Source organism: Cucurbita maxima, unplaced genomic scaffold (genome assembly GCF_002738345.1).
Source record: "Cucurbita maxima cultivar Rimu unplaced genomic scaffold, Cmax_1.0 Cma_Scf00008, whole genome shotgun sequence".
NCBI classification, from domain to species: Eukaryota; Viridiplantae; Streptophyta; class Magnoliopsida; order Cucurbitales; family Cucurbitaceae; genus Cucurbita; species Cucurbita maxima.
The window spans coordinates 813,681-834,075 of record NW_019272024.1 but is presented as its reverse complement, the minus strand read 5'-3'; the positions used below and the strand labels follow the sequence as shown (position 1 = coordinate 834,075).

Here is a 20,395-nt window from a genome sequence, read left to right as displayed (position 1 = left end):
TTTTTTTTTTTTTTTTTTTTTTTTTTCATAATAGAAATCGTGCTCTAAATAAAACCACAAAACCAAGTCAAATTAAATCAGAATATGACATGAAAAGTTACATATATATATATATATAATGTATATAATATGAATTGTATGATAACAAGTCTTTAATATGTACAGAAATCATGATAAAAATGACTTCAAGTTCGACCCTTTTGAACTCTAACAACATTCTGTTAATTATTATATAATATGAAGAAGACCATTTCACTTCCACAGCTCAATCTGACAACTCGAAGAGGATGTCGGAGGAGCATTTTCTGGAACCATAGGTTGTTGCTTTGAAGCATTCTCTTGGCTGAGCTGAGAAGCAACATATTTATCAAACACACGCCAATCTGTGAGCTGATTCATTGTCTGTTCATTGTTGTTGTTGCTGTCGTCCTCAAACAAAAACAACAAGTTTTGGTCGGAAAGCTGCTGTTGTTGGTGTTGGATGTTTTGCTGTTTTGCTGCAGTTGGTTGGAAGTTGGAGGCTTGTAAGTTGATGTCTAGGGCAAAGGTGTTGGCCAACTTTTGGCTCTCCAAAGTGGGTAAGTGAAGGAAATGGGTTTGGGTTTGGGTTTGACCTAATTGGTAAGGGAAATCCTCCTCCTTCTTGCATGGGAAGTTGGAAAGATGGTGTGGGAAATGGGTGTGTGAGCTTTGATTTGGAGAGTCTAGGTCGGGCATGAACGACACCGGTTCGTCGTACCAACATGGTGATTCGTGCTCGTTCATTCTCCTTACTGTCGCTATTCTCTTCTTAAACACCCTACATACCACCCATCCTTCTTCCTGCGTTCGAAAATCACGTTTAAAACTGTAAAATCAAACATCAAATTGATTTTGAATGATTAAATACATGTTCGGGAGTAGTTCTGATCTCGACTCTTAAAATCACTTCCAAACATGTCATTCTTCCTGTGAAATAGTTAAAATCATTTTTCTAACGTTTAAAAGTGTAAAATCAAACATTAAATTGATTTTGAATGATTAAATACATGTTCGAGAGTAGTTCTGATCCTGACCCTTCAAATTACTTCAAAACATGTCATTTTTCGTGTAAAATAGTTAAAATCACTTTTCTTACGTTTAAAAGTGTAAAATCAAACATCCAATTGATTTTGAATGATTAAAGACATGTTTGAGAGTAGTTCGGATCCCGACTCTTAAAATCACTTCCAAACATGTCATTCTTCGAATGTAACAACTTACTTGTGGAGTGCCATTTTCATCTGTCTCGAGCCGGTACTCATGCATGATCCAATCGGACTTTTGGCCATTAGGAGCTCGACCTTTGTAAAAGACCAAGGTCTTTCTCATGCCAACCAAGTCATGTTTAGAATAGATAGCCTTATCTCTGCCAGTAGCTTTCCAAAATCCAGCTGCAGTTGCTCTATTTGTTCGAGTTCCTGTCGGATATTTCTTGTCCTTGTGACTGAAAAAGTACCATTCATTTTGGTCCTCTGTCCCCAAACTACATATCTCTGTTCATCATCAAGTTTACAAGCTAATTGAGGTTAGCAATGGCAACTCATACATAATTAATGTAATTCTAAGCTAAAAATTTATAATACCTTTGAGATCCCATGGTTCAATTTTGTAAAGGTCTACGTCCTTAATGACATCCAAGTCGATCCGTCTTGAACAAATCTTCTTCCTAAGGTAGTAATCCACAAGTTCTTCGTCGGTCGGGTGGAATCGAAAACCAGGAGGAACATGCAAGAACGTGTTCATCCTTGTATGACGATACTCCTGAAATTTTCATTTTTTAGAAAGTTAAAATCAGTCTAACGAACTTCTAAATAGATATAGTCACCATTGTGTTTTAGTCTCCATTAATTGTTAGCCTAAAATCAAAATAAACATAGTTAAGTTGTAATTAACATAAACTTATATTCTTAAGTTCAGTAGTTCAAATTCATATACTAAATAATTAAGAAGAATTAAAATAGAAAAACTACAACCTATAGAAAACTAACATGGATCATAGGAGTGTTAACAAATGGTTTAGGTATAATTCACAATTATCAACAACTTATATTATAATTTAAGCTAGGGTTTTGTGAATTACGAGGATAAGTAACAACGTTAATACTCGAATGATCTACCAGAAGAAAACATTTTAGACGAATAGAAAATGAAACATTCATGCATCAGAGTATGATCAAGTAAGTAAATTAAATAATTGAAGTAATTTTCATGGTAGAAATTATAGCTTACATTTTGGTTAATATATATCTTTTAATTTCATTAGGAGAAGAGAATGTATGATCCACACACACACATACCCTCAGTTATGATTAAAGTAAACTGTAATCATGAAATTTTTCTATCTTGATTTTTGTTGGGTGCCAATCAATGATCCAAAAAAAAAAAAAAAAAACGTTTCTAGGAATCTTCTCTAACATTTCAAGGAGAGAAAATAGAAAACTTTATGAAATTTAACAAAATTCAACTCTAAATTGACTTTGTTGTGTGTTAGAAAGTGAATCACAAAGATTTTAACACAAAAAAGGTTGAAAATTAATAATACCCAGAAGAGAAAAAGATGATTTATTAAGCTAGAGAGAGAGAGAGCTGACCCAGTAGGTAGAGTTGAATAGAACCCTAGCTTGTCTTGTTTCTGCAATGGTAGGCAAAGAACCTTAACAAACAGATGATCTGAGGTGGTTGCTGGTTGGTTGGTCAGATCAGATCTGAGAGGGAGTGGAAGAAGGGAGAAGAGGTAGGGTTGTTTATATATACAATGTTCTTCAACAAACCCAGAAGAAACCCTGAAAGGGAGTGGCTTCAGCTGAATTGGTGGCCAAGCCTGCTGAGCGAGAGAGACACACAGACAGACACACACACACACAAATGAATGAATGAATGGATGCTTTTAATGGAGTTTATAGAGAGAGAGAGAAGGAAAATGGAAGCTGGTGTGGGAAGTCAGGAGATATCTTCACGGCACAGACCCAATATGCATTCTTTATAACCCCTTTTCCATTACTACACAACCTCTTCTTTTTTTTTCATTCTTTGGTTGTGACGTAATGGAACAGCCACCTCCCCCCGCACCCACAGACCTAGGTTCATTTCTATAAGAAATGCTTCTCTTTCCTCTCCTATCGATGTTCGATTTCACAATTTACACTCCTTAAGTGCCTAACGTTCTTGCTGGCACATCTGTTACAAGTGAGCTTGAGTTGTCTTAACTTGTATTATTCTAGGTACTATTATACCTATTTTAGCTCTCAATTTTCATAAAAAAAATTTAAAGAACATATGCAAAAGGTCAATCATAATATTGCAACCGTAAAAAGAAACTAGGTTTGTTTGAAAGTTTTTATGCAAAATTGACTAAAAAACTATGGATGTCCCTTGTACTCTACGTATGCGAGTTCAGTAACTGATCTTGGATCAAGTTATTAGAGGCTCAAATGTGGAATGGTGGCCCTACAAATGGGTCGAATAATGTTCGTATTCATAGTCCCTACCATTTTTGTTTTCAAACATCTTGTTGGAGTCTGAAGTGCAATGAAACAGAGATGGTGTGATGACGATGGCGGTGGTGAGGGAGAGATCAGAGGCTGATTGCCATCTGCTGCCCTGTTCCTAAGAAATTTCATTGGCTTTAAGGGTCTCATTACCTTCAATTCCCAGCATAACTGCAAAATATCCATAACCACATTTACATATTAAAAAAGATCATAAATTTATAAGCAAGCGTAGCTCGCGAAAACTCCGCTAGAAGAACCAGAGCGGACTGGGTGAGATGGCAGGGCGATTGTGGAAAGTGGGACCCAGGAGGAGAAAATAAAATGATGAGTATACGTGGCGGCACTGGGTCCGGCGTGGGCTAGCCATTATCATTGACCTTGCAACTTGCTGGGTTCTCTGTCGTTCCGGCTGGCGGGGTCCGCCACATGGCCTCTTCTTGTGGGACCCTTTACCTTCTGTTGTCTCATTCTGACTGGGTCCCTTCCCCCGAGGCGAGACTCGTGTCCCCACCTTTTTAATCAGCACCTTAACACGTGGAATTTCCTTTTTCTCCCTTTTTCGAAGAAACATAATTTAAGCTAACAAACCTTTCTTTTCTTTAATTAAAATATAAATAACAAATTTATTTAAAACTCTACCTTTGGAAGAAGTATTTAATAAGTTTAATAAATTTTAAAATTTTAAATTGAAGAAAAGTAAAGGGAAAATAAGAGGGAGCATTGGAAATGAAAAATAAAATCTAAACTTGGAAAAGTTAGAAAAATATTTAAATAAAGAGACGAATTTGATTTGAATGAATTAATTATCATATCTTACTTATGAACAAATAATAAAGAAAATGTAGGAATGATTAAAAATAAATAAATTAAATTAAATAAAATAAAATAAAATTAAAAAAGAGGGAAAGTACAAAACGGACTTTTGGGTAGCGTGGGGTAGCGATCCAATGAAGGCGGTCCCAGGGTACAAATGATGAGATGAGGGGTATGAGCATCATGAGTTTCCGTGCCCGACATTTCGGGCGGGTCTTTCTTCTCTGAGGTGGCATCTTCTGGATGGCAACCAATAGGAATCCATCTCCTCTCGGACCCACCATGACATCATCATTTTCTACCATTTTCATTTTTATTTTTCTTTTTAACAATATATCCCTAACTTCTTTACTTTTTCGTATTATTTATAAAATATGATGTTATTAATTAAATTAAAATTTATAACAAAATGAAAAGGGTTGACTTTTGAGGTAATTAATGAGATTGACAATTAAGTTAATCCAAGCTTAATGTATAGTTTTGGTGACATTTAATGAAATGAGATTTGTTACCTAAGGTTAAAATAATGACATAAATAGGAGGATGTATGATTATATTTTGGTTTATGAGTCGTCTTCAAAATCATTATAACTGCGATTGTATGAAGCATAATCCCGAAATAAATAAAGCTTAAAAAAGTGCTAATGTCCTAAATCATTACAAAATTACATAATTAATCTTACATATTATAGGTTAAGCTTCTTTATTTTACGACGTCATTAATTCTATTAATTACGTTGGTATTTCAAATAACGACAATAATACATGTTCATAAATGAGATCAGGCCCAATGGTTCTGTGAGATACATGGAGGCCCATTGGGCTTTTTTATTGAGACAATTTGGATAATGGATTAAAAATGACCCATTGGGCTTTGCCCTATTTTTTGTGCTCCCTCGTTCTCAAGCTCAGCCCCCTGGTATCGTTTTCTACCTTTCGCGCCTTCCTGTTCTCGCTCAGTTTCTCTTCTCAGTTCTCTGTTTTGCTCTTCCTTATGTAATCTTCAGGTCTCCAAAGCTGCCGGAGTTTATTGCAGGTACTCTTGTGTTTTCGATGAATTCATTCCGGTGTTTAATTTATTGGCCTTTCAAGTTCTCGTTCTTTTTCAGTTTCTGTTGTACTCAATCTCTCTCGGAGCCATTATTTGAACCGATTATTGGAGTTGTAATTTCGTCCTGTTTTGATGAAGTCTTCATCATTCCTCACTAGGTTTACTACGTGAACTCAACTTGCCCCTAATTCCTTACTGTTGCTTGTTGTTACTAGCATTGCGTTTTAGAGATGATACGGGGACGGCCCTGTAAATATTACCTATCTGTGAACTTCAGGAATCTGGTGACGACTTGTACAGTCCCACTTGATCCTCCAGTTACTTCGAGTTCCTCTTCTGCTAGCGAACACAAGACTTTGTGCTATTCCTTAGTGGATCAACTAATTCGTCGTGGCTTGTTTTTGCCGGCGCAACAAGTGATACAACGAATTGTAACGCAATCTTCTTCAATTTCTGAAGCTATTTCTATTGTTGACTTCGCTGCTGAACGGGGTTTGGAGCTTGATTTGGCTACCCATGGTGTGCTTTGCCGGCAGCTTGTCTATTCTAGGCCCCAGTTGGCTGAACTGCTGTACGACAAAAAATTTACATTCGGAGGTGCTGAGCCAGATGCGTCAGTTTTGGACTCTATGGTAACCTGTTTCTGTAGGCTAGGAAAATTTGAGAAGGCACTGGCCTATTTTAATCAACTTCTGTCGTTAAATTATGTCCCAAGTAAATCTTCATTTAATGCTATCTTTCGAGAGCTTTGTGCGCAAGAAAGGGTTTTAGAGGCATTCGACTATTTTATGAGAGTCAATGGAGCTGGTGTTCACTTGGGGTATTGGTGTTTTAATGTCTTGATAGATGGGCTATGCAATAAGGGGCATATGGAGGAAGCTCTTGAATTATTTGATATAATGCAAAGCACTAATGGTTATCCTCCGTCGCTGCATTTGTTTAAGTCATTGTTTTATGGCCTTTGTAAGAGCAAGTGGTTAGTGGAGGCAGAGTTGTTGATCAGAGAAATGGAGTTTCGGAGCCTACATCCTGACAAGACTATGTATACTTCTTTAGTTCATGAATATTGCAAAGATAAGAAAATGAAAATGGCAATGCAAGCCTTTTTTAGAATGATAAAAATAGGCTGTGAACCAGATAATTATACATTAAATACACTGATCCATGGGTTTGTGAAATTAGGTTTAGTCGATAAGGGTTGGTTGGTATATAACCTTATGGCAGAGTGGGGAATCCAACCTGATGTGGTAACTTTTCACATCATGATTAGTCAGTATTGTCAAGAAGGGAAGGTTGACTTTGCATTAACGATTTTGAATAATATGGTCAGCTGCAACATTTCTCCTAGCTTGCATTGTTATACAGTTTTGATTAATGCTCTGCATAGGGATGATAGGTTAGAAGAAGTCAGTGAATTGCTGAAGAGTATGCTGGACAATGGAATCATACCTGATCACGTGCTTTTCTTTACCCTTATGAAGATGTATCCAAAGGGACATGAACTTCAGCTTGCTTTAAATGTTTTGGAGGCCATTTTAAAGAATGGGTGTGGGTGTGATCCTTCTGTAATCTTAGCCAGTACAAAGTTGCAAACATCAAGCAATCTGGAGCAAAAAATTGAAACGCTGCTGCAAGAAATTTTCAATAGCAACTTGAATCTAGCAGGTGTGGCATTTAGTATTGTCATTTGTGCCTTATGTGAGACCGAAAATTTGGATTGTGCTTTGGATTACTTCCATAAAATGGCAAGTCTCGGATGCAAGCCTTTGCTCTTTACTTATAATTCCTTAATTAAATGTCTTTGCAAGGAGGGGCTTTTTGAGGATGCCTTGTCTCTAATTGATCATATGCAGGAATTTAGTTTGCTTCCAGATACCACAACATATTTGATTATTGTTAACGAGTATTGTAGGAAGGGTAACGTTCAAGCAGCATATTATATTCTTAGAAAAATGAGGCAGAGGGGATTGAAACCGAGTGTTGCTATTTATGATTCAATAATTGGTTGTTTAAGTAGGAAAAAGAGAATTTTTGAAGCAGAAGGAGTTTTTAAGATGATGCTTGAAGCGGGTGTGGATCCGGATAAGAATTTGTATTTGACAATGATCAATGGCTATGGTGAAAATGGAAAGCTTCTTGAAGCTCGTGAATTGTTTGAGCAAATGGTTGAGAATTCTATTCCACCAAGCTCTCATATTTATACGGCACTGATTAGTGGTTTGGTTAAAAGAAATATGACTGATAGAGGATGTTTATATCTGGGCAAGATGTTAAGAGATGGGTTTTCACCTAATGCTGTATTGTATACCTCTCTTATCAATCATTACCTAAAGATCGGGGAGGTTGAATATGCCTTTCGATTAGTTGATTTGATGGAAAGGAGCCACATTGAACCCGATGTTATCTTCTATATCACATTAGTCAGTGGTATTTGCAAAAATTTAATTGTCGACAAGAAAAAATGGTTCCTGCTAGAGAAAGAGAATCAAAAGGCAAAAAGTACGTTGTTTCATATGCTCCATGAAACAACTCTTGTTCCAAGGGATAATAATATGATAGTTTCTGCTAATTCTACTGAAGAAATGAAATCCTTGGCATTGAAGCTTATCCAGAAGGTTAAAGATGTATGCATTGTACCTAACTTGCATCTGTACAATAGCATAATATGTGGATATTGTCGGACAGATAGGATGCTGGATGCCAATCATCAGTTGGAATTGATGCAAAAAGAAGGGTTGCATCCAAACCAGGTTACTTTCACGATTCTTATGGATGGGCATATTCTTGCAGGTGATGTTAACTCTGCCATTGGGTTGTTTAATAAGATGAATGTAGATGGGTGTATTCCAGATAAAGTTGCATACAACACTTTACTGAAAGGCCTTTCCCAAGGAGGGAGACTTTCTGATGCATTGGCACTCTCACATACAATGCATAAAAAGGGTTTTCCCCAAGTATACTAGGTTATCGTAATTTTGTGAGGAATTGATGCATGATAAACTCTTGCCTCACTGGAAAAGATGCAAATCGGCCGTCCACATCCTGTGTGGAGAAAATCATTGCAGGAAGCCTGTTTTGCTTTTAATATAAAGCTTGAGAGGAGCACACACACAAAAAAAAAAAAAACCAAATAGGTATTTGGTGGATTCATGGATGAAATTAGATGGGTCATCATCGTATAAAATGCAATATCAAGACAGACTCAGACATGACACAATCATTGAAAACGGAGGTTAGTGATGAAGATTCACATGGATTCTCTTTAAAAAAAATTTCTTTTTCCCCTCTCAACCTTTTCCTGTTGCCTTTCTGGTCACTATTTTTGTACAAGTTTTTTTTTTCTGAACAAGACCTATCCAGTCAACATATATATATATATATATATATATTATTGCAGATGTTCATTTGTAGCTGTTTGACTTTAGCAAGATCCTTGTCTGCAACACTTTCCCATGGAAATCTTGGAATTTGCAATGTATAGGTAATTTGAATATTAACTTATTGCACATATGTAATTAAATTTTCGTACCAACTTTTGGCTTATTACCTTGTAAACCCCTCACGGTTACTTGTATAACAAATCTCCCATTCATGTTCCTTTTTGCAGCTTCCTCTAGAGCCTCTCCTACTATCTTCTGGTTACCCGACCTGTCCTGAGCCACCTCAAGGTCCGACTTTGTTGATGACTGCAGTATCCTTTGTCACCACCAAAAAGCCAACTTGGAAAGCCCTTTTTATATGTTTCCTTCCCCAGGCCAGCTGAAGCATTGTTAATAGCCAAGCTGTTGCTTATCAGCTTTGTGACATTGTTCGATGTGATCAGCGGCAATACATAATCCGAAACATTAAGCTCAGCAAACCCTGTGCGGCATGTTTCAAGGTTTGTTAGAGCAGTAATGAGCAGGCTTGGATATCTAACGAAGTACATTTAGTAGATGAATCTAGAGCGTGGTTGAGCTGAAGGATGGTGTTTCGGTAGAGCTTCAAGCAATCAGCCAAAGCAAGCCTTTTCCTTCCCATTTTGGCACTTTGAATTGACACCCTTAGTGTGGCTTTCGGCACTCAGGGCTCTCTCCATGGCAGATTGGATGACCTTTGGGCGCAGCCTTGCTGCCATGGTTGAAAAAGTGCTCGCAGGTTGTTGGGTACGTGATTTTTCCACACCACCAATCAATGTCATTAGAGGCTTGCTTGGGAAAGGCTGGTGAAGTCAGTAAAAAGAACTAAGAAACAAGAGCATCCCGAGACTCCTCTCCATTGAAAGAGCAGACCTTCCTTGCTTTGATGATGCTATGCTAGCTCACTCAGGTTTGGTTACGTGGGAAAGAAGAGACAGGTTGGCTGAGTTTGAACATGGAGAAAATAATGCAGTTTCAATGATCAAAATCCGAAACTTCCATTCATGTGTCAAACATATATCTGCACCAGAACTCCTAACTTCGTCAAACTATGCTCAACTCATCGAATTAGAATTAAATTATTTTTTGACATTCATGCTAGTAGTTGGACCTGTATTGAAACTATGCTCTTTTGTGGCTTTGTGGAACGAAACCACGTTGTTGGAAGATTTGTTTGTTTCTCATCTCGAACGCTCATTTAGTGTAACAAAATAAAATTATAATATTTAAAATATATAAGGGCAAAATTGACATAAATGGTAAATATATATACACACACGGTTGTTTGTTTGTAGTTTTAAGATATAGGGTCTGCAGAAAACCACTATAACCGAGAAACCAAACGAACCATCCGGTTCGTACTGGAAAGAAGAATAACGCCGGTCGGAAGGCCCAGTGGAACCGATGGCTCTGATTTTTCCTATCGCATGGTCGTCGATTCTCGTAAGTTCCCTCAATTTCTTCTACTAATTTCTGTTAGACTGTTGAGCAATCATGTATGACAATAAGTTGATTGATATGAATGAGAAAAACTTTTGTTTTCGTCTTTGTTTGGTCCTCATTGGTGCCATGTTTCTGCTCAGCTTTTGGGTAAGTGGAAGAGGATTTTCTAGCTCTCGTTTTTCAGGCATTGGAACAGGAAATGGGATTCCTTTAGCTATTTTAATTGTCTTATTCAAATCAATTTCGGTTCTTCTGACGGGTTCTTCCAATTCTAGGATATCAAAAGGCTGCCAAGGGGAAATCTCGTTTCTACAACCTGATTTTAGCTCAGGTACATGCATTATATTGCTTTTACAGAAAATTTTGTGTACGTTTACTATCTGAATACTTATATTTTCTTTCACTTGTAGTGAAAAAAATCCTGAAACTTAACGAAGATTGATGGCAGACAGTAGATAGTAGATGTCCTACTATGTCTAAAATGGTTGCCGATTTTTGTTTTCAAGATATAACTCACATTGTAATTTAGAAGCACCGTGACATGTGTATTAATTTAGTAAAAAACCAGTATCCTATTTATACATGCAATGAATTCTCGATTGAGTACATATAAGATCATTGTTCTGTTTCAAGAAATTGGAGTTAAACTATGATATAGAACCAGATTGCCCAGCTGCAAATGCTGTAGTCTCTATCCAATTTCCAGTCAAATCGACACTATGATGCTACTATTCTTGTGTCAAAAATGTAAAGGCCATGCTTTTCAACAGAAGTGGATCCATTAATAGTTATGTTTGGTTTTAAGGAAAAGATTATTTAAAGCCAATAAAAATGGTGAGACATTTTCAATTTGATAGTAGTGTGATAAAGCCTCTGTTCCTGTGAGATCCCACGTTGGTTGAGAGGGGAACAAAATATTTTTTATATGGGCGTGGAAACCTCTTCCTAATAAACGTGTTTTAAAATCGTGAGGTAGAAGACGATAAGTAACGGGCCAAATTAGACAATATCTACTAGCAGTGAGCTTGGACTGTTACAAATGGTATTAGAGCCAGACACCGGGCGGTGTGCCAGCAAGGATGTTGGACTCCCAAGGTGGGTGGATTGTGAGATCTCACATCGATTGGAGAGGGGAACGAAACATTCTTTATAAGGGTCTAGAAACCTCTCCCTAGTAGATGCGTCTTAAAACTGTGAGGCTGACAACTATATGTACGGGCCAAAGGGAACAATATCTGCTAGCGGTAGGTTTGGGCTGTTACAGTTCCTGACATCCTTGGACATCCAAGGATATCGAGATCAGTAATTTCCTAGTTCCTCTCACATTGTCTTTAATTGCTTGTGATATGAGTTAAATGTTTTTCAGAGGGCATGTCTGCTGGAAGTTTGGTGCTGACTAAGGGTACCGTATGACTGTCACCCAAGTATCATGAAGGTGTATTGTCTGTGTGATTAATAAAGCTTTCATGAAATACTTGGTTCAATTTTTTCTTCAAGTTCTTTCGTCTTTGGTTTGACTGACTGGAATGCTTCCTAGTTCCTCTATTGAAATCAATGAACATTTATATCTACTATTTGAAATCAGACGAATGAAGCTGGAAGAGTTTGGCGGTGACATAAAACCTCATATAATGATCTTATAATGTATGCTTACCTTTGTGATGTTGGTTTTTACTGCTGCAGGTTATTATTCACCTATGTGCAGTGGTATACTTGTTTATATTAACATCAAAGAAAGGGACTCTTGATAAACTTGCTATTTCATCTGCCATCACTGGTTTCTTTTCGTTGTTCGTTGGAGAACTAGGTCGCTAGTGATACTCTAACCTCTTGCACCTATTTTCATACACAACTTTATATGTTTCAACATTAATGGTTGATTATTTTCCAATGTACAGGCCGAAGGCACAGCCGAGCAAACTTCTTGAAAGTATATATGACTGCCTCATCTCTTGCACTCCTACTGCTTCTTTTTGATGTCTCTCAGGGTAATTACACGTTTGAGGTATGGAAAACTAATCCATTTTCCGCTGTGCTGCTCTAAGAGAGAAATCAAATGGAAAGGTTATCGAGCAAAAGCTTAACTGGAATTGTTATGCATGTTGACTAGTTGAAGAAGCAATAGCAATGGAGACGATAAATAAATTGGTGGATTAAAATTTAGATAGGGATTCATATGTGAGATCGCATATTGGTTGGAGAGGAGACTGAAATATTGTTTATAAGAGTGTGGAAACCTCTCTCTAGTAGATGCGTTTTAAAAACCTTGAGCAGAAGCCTGACAGAAAAAATATAAAGAAGACAATATTTGCTAGCGATGGACTTGAGTTATTGCAAATGGTATCAGAGCCAGACATTGGGCGATGTACCAGCGAGGAGGCTGAGCCTCGAAGGGGGTGGACACAAGGCGGCATGTCAGCGAGGACGGTGGGCCCCGAAAGGTGATGGATTGTGAGATCCCATATTGGTTGGAGAGGAGAACGAAACATTCTTTATAAGAGTGTAGAAACCTCTCTCTAGTAGACGCATTCTAAAAACCTTGAGGGGAAGCTCGGAAGGGAAAATCCAAATAGGACAATATCTGCTAGTGGTGAACTTGGGCTACTTCACCATCTTTGTATTTCCCATTAATGAGCATGCCTTCTTCAAGCTTTTATAGTTGTTGAGACTGCATAGATTCATTGTTAGCTTTGTTACCCTTGGCATCTATACTTGAAAATGGTGGGAAGCTTCATTTTGATTGGCTGATTGTTTCTATAACTCTGGCCTTTGATCACAGCTTCCATGTGGTAATGTCTGTTATGAATGGTGCTTTATTCTTCATTCTAACTGAGTTTGGACTCTTATGAACCATTTAGGGTATGGGGGATCTAAGTAATTGGAAGGCGAAAAAGCTCGAACTTTTCGAGATGATCCACATTTGTCTTGGTGGGTTTCACATTACATAGGTTATCTTCATTGTTTTCATATTCACAAGTAAGAACTAAGAGTGGAATTCTGATATGTGTTCATACAGGGGCTCTGCTTCAGATATTTGCAACCAGCACAGTGATTTCCCTCGTCGGTAACATGTCTCTTCCAAAACGTGCCTCTTAATTATTGTGTACCAAACTATTGTCCTTCTAACGACCAGGAAAGATCTCTCTGCTGTTTCCTTCTCGATTCTGAATCCAAAAATCATGCACGAGAAGGCTTGGATTTGTCTTGTCTCTCTAAATCATTATTACAGAAATGTTTCACTTGGATGTTGAAATTGGTGGAGTAAAATATAAGGGTATAAACAAATTTTTCTGGCATTTTCTTTTGTTATGGGATTGACAATGATTGAACTCTTTTGTTGACATGCTTAAAATACGCCTTCAATTATGCTGAATTAGTGTTCTTCAGCGGAAAAAATCTCTTCGAATCTGCTTTCTCTTTTCTTTTTGAACAATGAAGTTAGCAGTTTATGCCACTTGCTTTTTTGAAATCATTTTGATTTTTATTTTTTGTTCACATGTTCTTGCTGTTCTTTGTGGACAGATTTTCGTTAATTTTTTGTTTAGAGTCTTCAAATCTCTCGTGAAAGAGATTTTTTTTTTTTTTCTTTGAAACTGTTTTTCTTTCCAATAATTTTGAATCACTCTGAGTGTTTGGTTTATTTCATAATCATGAATAGTATTATACAGTTTGGTTTTACCGTTAGCATACGAAAAAAAGATGATGTGACATTTTTAACTCTTTTCTTACCGACCCTACCTCCACTGCTACCCCTTACAATTGTTGGCACCCATTGCCCCTATGCTTTCACTATCGATCTCTCTCTCTTTCTTTATTTGTTTTACTACTTTAGTGTGACCCATAATGGGTTCGTGTGTTGGTCGACAACAACTTACCAAGGTAATGGTTAGTAGCTGGTTTGACGAACAACGAGTCATATCAAGATTAAAATAAAATAAAATATTTTTAGGATATTTGATTGCATCTCAAGTTGTACCAAAGAAAGAAGAGTCTGTCGCGTGACAAAATGTGATTAAACTATGTAGACTACATAATGCACCAAGAATTCGATTTTTTCTCCAACCATCTTCACACGAACCCTAGTTAACTTCAATACATTAAAAATACAATAATACATACCCCATGCCAATAATAATGCAAAAATAATTTAAACTTCCACACAAACCCTAATTAAACCTATTACTATGTATACAAAATAAGGCAAAACCTCCACTCCCTTAACCAAATATATCATACTTACAGTTGCATTGAAATCTCACACAAATTTAAGTATAGTAACACCAAATTCTAATGCAGCTCTGCAATCCGGTTGATCAAAGACAGAGCATTGCTGGTCAATTGCGCAATGTTCACAATCCTCCTCCTAACCGCCGCCTTAACGCCGCCCTTGACAGCCTTCCCTTGAAACCCCTCACTACAAGTGGTCTCATCGGTGAGGGCGGCGCTGACCCATGTCTGAACATCGCTCATAACGAGATCAAAGTCATGGCCACGTAGCTTGGGCATCTCGGAAATGGAGCTGGCAAGGGAGTCAACAGAGTCACTGAGCTCTTCCAAACAGTCGTTAAGAGCAGAGACGTCTCTTGTAGGGAGGCCGTGGGCGTGGGAGAGCTTGAGGATTTGGGTGGCGGCGGACTTGACGGAGGAGAGGGTGACGGAGAGGGCGGTGGTGGCCAAAAGGCGAGGGCTTGTTTGGATGGAATTGGCGTGGATTGAAAGAGATGAGAAACAGAGTCGAGGGTATTTAGTGGAAGTGCAAGAAGTTCTTATGAACTGTGTGCTGCTTTGTGGAGTGATGGCTGAATGAATGAGTGTTAATTGGAGAATTATTTGCACAAAAATCAAACTTTTCTTGCAAATTGAAAGACCCATCTCTTTTTTTTCTGTCTCTAAATGGTTGGAAGGAGTGATGCACTGATTGAGGGAAATGGGTTTCGTATTTATAGGTCCCGTGCATGCATTCATACACATAAAGCTCGCCCGTCATCATGTGGTTAGCAATATTTTATCATTAGATATATGAAAAACAGGTACTTAAATTTATCCTGGAGTTAAAGTGATCGTCATTAATCTAATAATTATTGAATGCAGATTCTTTCTGACAATTATAAATAATTTTTTTAAATAAATTTTTAAAAAGAGAGGGCAGCCACCAGAGATTGCATAGCCGACAACAATGGTCCAAAAGCATTGAAATATCTTTTGCTTTAGATATTTTACTTTATTTTATATTCCATTGATATGCACAAACAAAGATATTTATGTTACACAATCAATCTAGTAGAAGCCTTCATCAATAACAAATTATATTTTTAAAAAATTTCCATTTTTACCATTAATTAACTCTTAAATATTTGCTTATAACAATCCTATTCCTAAAATTATTCTCCTTTACTTATAAAACTCTTTTTTCTTATATGTAACTCTTTCTTTTTTTTGTTGTTCGAACGTTTATCTCTTCTAAGTTGTTGTCAATTTGAGACAGTCACAAAATAAGTGGTGGGCTGGAGTTATCAATTGTCAATGAGCTGATGTAAGGAGTAATCTAGAAAAAAAAAAATGATGCTTTGACCGGTATCAATGCTTAATTAGCCTCTGTGACTAATATAGATTATGATATTGGGACAAGGTTTAACGACTAAAACACCAATCAAGACAATAACTTTAATGATTCAACCGACCGTTGATTCTTTTGTATATCGTGGAGAGCAACTGTATTTAGGCAGAGACGTGCAAGTTGATTTTGTAGGGGAATGATAGATTTAATAAATTAAAATCTCAAAAGAAAAAATATTTCAGATATTATTTAAGATTTATAATTTTTATTTTTATTTTTCTCTCTCTCTCTGGGACATCAATTTTTGCAACTTGATCACATGGATTTAGGCCCAAAAAAAGGACCATATATATTAAATTATTTTGAAAGTGGGCCTTCAAAACGACGCCGTTTGATATGTGAGTACAGCTTTCAGCCGACTGACCACAAAAGACGTGATGGTCCGATTCGATGTCTATTTCATCTCATTGCTTTTGTTCTTTTTTTTTTCTTTTTTTTTTCATATAATTACTTTTATATTAAAAAAGAAATGAAACCATTTTTTTAATTCATAAATTATGAAAATGACCTATTTAAACAATGTAATTTTAATAATTTTTATGATTAATAAATAAATTTCTATCATATAAACTCTAGCTGAAATTTAAAATAAAATATAAATTACAAAAAGTTATAATTGGATATTATTAAAGGGAAAAAATGAGAAACATAATCTTGAGTGGATAAATAATACCAAAATTCTATGGATATATAAATAACGACAAATTTTCATTAATTTTGATGGGCCCAGAAAATGACGTGGAACCAATCAACGTCCGAATTTGGGCTAACCGTTTCCAACTTTGCTTTCTTCAAGGCTGCGTAAATTATTTTAAATATAAAATATCAAGTCTAATTTGTACAACGTTTTTTTTTTTTTTTTTTTTTAAAACAATTTTAATAATTTGTTTGGGGTATGAATTTCATTAATATTCTCATGAGAAGCTTATAGATTTATATTGAAGGGATAGATACTCATTTTCAATTAATATTCTCTTCAGAAATGTATTATTTTTTTATTAATTATTGCACTTAAATGGCCTTAATAAAGTAAATTAAAATGAATAAAATAAAAGGGTGTACAATATTGGTGTGACAGGTTTTGTGATGTGTTGAAATTGCAAAATAATTCACTTAATTGTTCATATATATATATATATATATATATCCTATTCCAACCCCATGTGACCTGCTCAACCCAATCAAAACACCCTTTAAAGCTATGCATTTTCATACATATACCTCATATAATATATACTTTTTTTTTATTATACACCCTACATTTTATATTCTCTCTTCCCATTCATACATTATTCTTCAATTTTATGTTGAAAAATGTACCATTATAGCTTGTTCCCATTAAACCCTTGAAATACAAGTTTATTACCATCCAATCCATCTAAAAATTATTTTTTTAATTATATAGTTTTCAAATTTTGTAGTATAGTTAAATTGGAAAAAAGTTATGGGTAGGAAAGAGTTATCCATGTGTTTTCTAGAGATAGCAAGTTGACTCGTAGATGTCTACCAAGATAGAGACTTACACAATACCTTGAACCTAAAGCCATATCTCATTTGAAAGACATCAACTTGACTTGGAGTCGGCCTTCTTGCTCTTAATCGAGATTTTGCTCAACATTTTATCACTTGATACATTGTGTCAAAGTCGATAAGTACGACAAATTCGGTAGAATCATGTATATATATTGACAATGTGATAGAGTTATTGTATATGATTTTATATGAATGGAAGAATTCAATCTATATGTTACTCCACAACAATAATCTTACTGAGCTCAACACTACCTTCAATCATGTTCTACTTTTGAGTATGTTAAACATAGACAACTTTGTATCGGTATTAAATTTGTCTCAAGTCTCAATTTTAGTTTATAACCATGTTTCAATTTTAACAGTGGTCGAATAATATGATTCTACGGGTAAATTTAGAAGTAAAAACATGTGTGTGAAATTTTGGACGGGACTCTTTATTGAAATTTTGATATTTAGGGGATTAATAAAAATAAAAATAAAAATTGAAAATGTGACTCTTTATTGACCAAAAACCCCTTTTGCATGCAAATCCTCCACGTCTATAATATCATGGAATGTTTGCGAGTAAATTGACCAAACTACCCTTGAAGGGAGCAATTAACGGAAACAGACCGTACCTTAAGTTGGGATACACCAGCGGTCCAGCGCGAGATCAGCAGCATTTCATGTGCAGTAAAGTGCACGTGACATGAGTGTTATACGCTGGATTGTTGGGGATTGTTTGACTTTTGGACGGTTTGATCCTCATATGCTTGACTTTTCCAATGGGGCACATGCCTCTTCCGTAGACCTGCACGCCTCAGATTCCTTCAACTTTAGCCTTTTTTTATTTTGCAAATTTATTGGATTATTAGCATTGATAACATCAAATAAAATTCACTAAAAAAATTAAATTTAAAAAAATTTAGTATTATTTTAAAAAATAAATCTCTAAAATGCATATTCCAATTTCAAGTTAAGGACCGCACATTTATCGCCGTATTTTCCTCCTTTCTTGAAAATAATTATTTCTACTTTAGGGTTGAAATTAATTGCTGCCAATACCATTTTTGCCTACTTTTTTTTTCTCATAATATATACTATTTTCTTTTTAAGATTTAGACTCATCAAATTTATTTTTTTAAAAAAAAAAAGTCAAAGTCCCAAAGTAGTCAACATTCGAACTTTCTCTCTTTATAACATCATGCTTTAATTAACTCACATGTAAACTCATTTTAATCAACAAATTTTCTCATAAATATTATTGTTTGCATGTTTCTATTTCTCATAATTAACTCACATGTAAATGCCTTTATCACGATTATAAAATAAATTATAAATATTGAAATTCATGTTTTGAGGCAGCCTATAAATATAGCCATTATCTCCATAACCTGAACATCATAACAAAACACCACCCTCTTAGATTCTATACGCAGAGATATAATGAAATCCTTGCTAATCCTTTTCTTCTTCATTTTAATTGCCACATTCACCATCTCCGCCGTGGCTGCTTCTTCCTCCGCCATTCAGCCGGTGAAACCACACATCAGAAAGGCCTGCAGGCCGACGCCATATCCACGCCTTTGCGAGACCGCCCTCTCCTTATATTCTTCACAAACCAAAAGAACCCAACAAGAGCTTTGTAGGGCTGCCGTGGTTTCTTCCCTCAAAGCTGCACAAAACGCCACCTCCATAATCTCCAAATTATCCCACCGGAAGGTTTCTCCCTATGAGGCCGAGGTCATCGGAGATTGCACCGATAATCTCAAAGACTCCATCTATGAGCTTCGTAGAGCTACCACTGCTATCAAAAGCTTGAATCGTGCTGACGACGTGGAGTTTCAGGTGGTAAAGCATAAACTTTCCATTTCATCAAATTACTTCTATTCGAATTAATATTTTAAAAAAGATTGTAATCAATATGTTCTTAATCAGTTGAGTAGTATCAAGACGTGGTTGAGCGCTGCAGAGACCAACATTATGACATGCACCGATGGGTTGAGCGGGGGCGCGGGGTGGAAGGTGAGATCGATGGTGAAGAAAGAGGTGAAGAAATGTAGTGTGAATGTAATAAGGCAGACTAGTAACGCCTTGTCTCTCATCAGCAACTTGAAGTACAAATGATGAGGTGAGTTTTAGAAGAAACATCGTGAGAAGATGTTTGATGAATGAATTATTATCATATATAGTTGCAGCTTTTAATCTTGTTTACAACCCTTTTAAAACTATATAATATAATATAATTTCATTATGGAATTTGAATCATCATTCTCTTTATATTAGAAAGAGAGAGAGGGAGAGGTTGTCATTTTTCCCTTTACACTATACATTGAGTCATTATTATTGTATGCTTTGGATTTTGAGTAAAGTTAATTTACTAACTTTATGTTATATCAATTAAAAGAATTCATAATATCAACACTTTTTTTTTTCTCTTAATATATTTAATTCTAAGTTATTAATTACAACTTTTATTTATATTTGGATACCGAGAAGATACATATTAATCCTATTTAGTGAGCGTCGAAATTTGTAGGTTAGATAGTGTAACAGCCTGAGTCTACCGCTAGTAGATATTGTTTGCTTTGGCTCGTTACGTATCGTCGTTAGTCTCACGATTCCACACCCTTGAGAGAAATGTTTTGTCCCCCTCTTCAATCAATGTGAGATCTCACAGTCCACTCCCTTGGAGCGGACATTGACACATTGCTTGAAATCTGGCTCTGATACTATTTGTAACAGCCCAAGCCAACTACTAGCAAATATTGTTTGTTTTAGCCTGTTACGTATCGTCGTTAGTCTCACGGTTTTAAGACGCATCTATTAGGGAGAAATTTTCACACTCTTATGACGAATGTTTCATTCCCCTCTCCAACCAATGTGGGATCTCATAATCACCTCTTTAGGGCTCAAGTTCTCACTAGCACACCACCAGGTGTCTGGCTCTGATATCATTTATAACAGTTCAAGTCCACAGCTAGCATATATTGTCTACTTTAGCCCGGTAGTATTACCGTCAGGCTAAAGGTTTTAAGACGCATCTATT

The 20,395-nt window shown here is 36.2% G+C and overlaps 4 protein-coding genes across 6 annotated transcripts; 2 read left to right on the top strand and 2 right to left on the bottom strand.

Moving 5' to 3' along the window:
• Window positions 1-171: 171 nt before the first annotated feature.
• LOC111483487 (NAC domain-containing protein 7-like) lies at window positions 172-2,926 on the bottom strand. Its single transcript, XM_023129727.1, has 4 exons — window positions 2,613-2,926; window positions 1,605-1,782; window positions 1,243-1,514; window positions 172-822 (listed from the first exon to the last, which is right to left on the bottom strand). Exons 2-4 carry the CDS (start codon window positions 1,762-1,764, stop codon window positions 253-255), a joined length of 1,002 nt encoding a protein of 333 aa, XP_022985495.1. The 5' UTR covers window positions 1,765-1,782; window positions 2,613-2,926; the 3' UTR covers window positions 172-252.
• Window positions 2,927-5,227: 2,301 nt separating this feature from the next.
• LOC111483468 (pentatricopeptide repeat-containing protein At5g62370) lies at window positions 5,228-13,521 on the top strand. Of its 3 annotated transcripts, XM_023129701.1 has the most exons (8): window positions 8,335-8,608; window positions 8,774-8,857; window positions 8,984-10,217; window positions 10,493-10,548; window positions 11,901-12,024; window positions 12,116-12,222; window positions 13,076-13,145; window positions 13,234-13,521. In XM_023129701.1, the coding sequence occupies exons 3-8, from the start codon at window positions 10,202-10,204 to the stop codon at window positions 13,311-13,313; spliced, it is 453 nt and encodes a 150-aa protein (XP_022985469.1). In that variant the 5' UTR covers window positions 8,335-8,608; window positions 8,774-8,857; window positions 8,984-10,201; the 3' UTR covers window positions 13,314-13,521. The 3 variants fall into 3 exon arrangements, with proteins under 3 accessions (XP_022985468.1, XP_022985467.1, XP_022985469.1); XM_023129700.1 differs by lacking the exons at window positions 10,493-10,548; window positions 11,901-12,024; window positions 12,116-12,222; window positions 13,076-13,145; window positions 13,234-13,521 and adding an exon at window positions 5,228-5,361 and having other exon boundaries at window positions 5,535-8,608; window positions 8,984-9,943; XM_023129699.1 differs by lacking the exons at window positions 10,493-10,548; window positions 11,901-12,024; window positions 12,116-12,222; window positions 13,076-13,145; window positions 13,234-13,521 and having other exon boundaries at window positions 5,228-8,608; window positions 8,984-9,943.
• A 722-nt stretch (window positions 13,522-14,243) lies between these two features.
• On the bottom strand, window positions 14,244-15,142 carry LOC111483501 (21 kDa protein-like). The gene has a single exon (XM_023129746.1). The coding sequence runs from the start codon at window positions 15,087-15,089 to the stop codon at window positions 14,505-14,507; it is 585 nt and encodes a 194-aa protein (XP_022985514.1). The 5' UTR covers window positions 15,090-15,142; the 3' UTR covers window positions 14,244-14,504.
• A 3,613-nt stretch (window positions 15,143-18,755) lies between these two features.
• Window positions 18,756-19,617, top strand: LOC111483499 (pectinesterase inhibitor 4-like). The gene is made up of 2 exons (XM_023129744.1): window positions 18,756-19,194; window positions 19,285-19,617. The coding sequence occupies exons 1-2, from the start codon at window positions 18,793-18,795 to the stop codon at window positions 19,471-19,473; spliced, it is 591 nt and encodes a 196-aa protein (XP_022985512.1). The 5' UTR covers window positions 18,756-18,792; the 3' UTR covers window positions 19,474-19,617.
• Window positions 19,618-20,395: the final 778 nt, after the last annotated feature.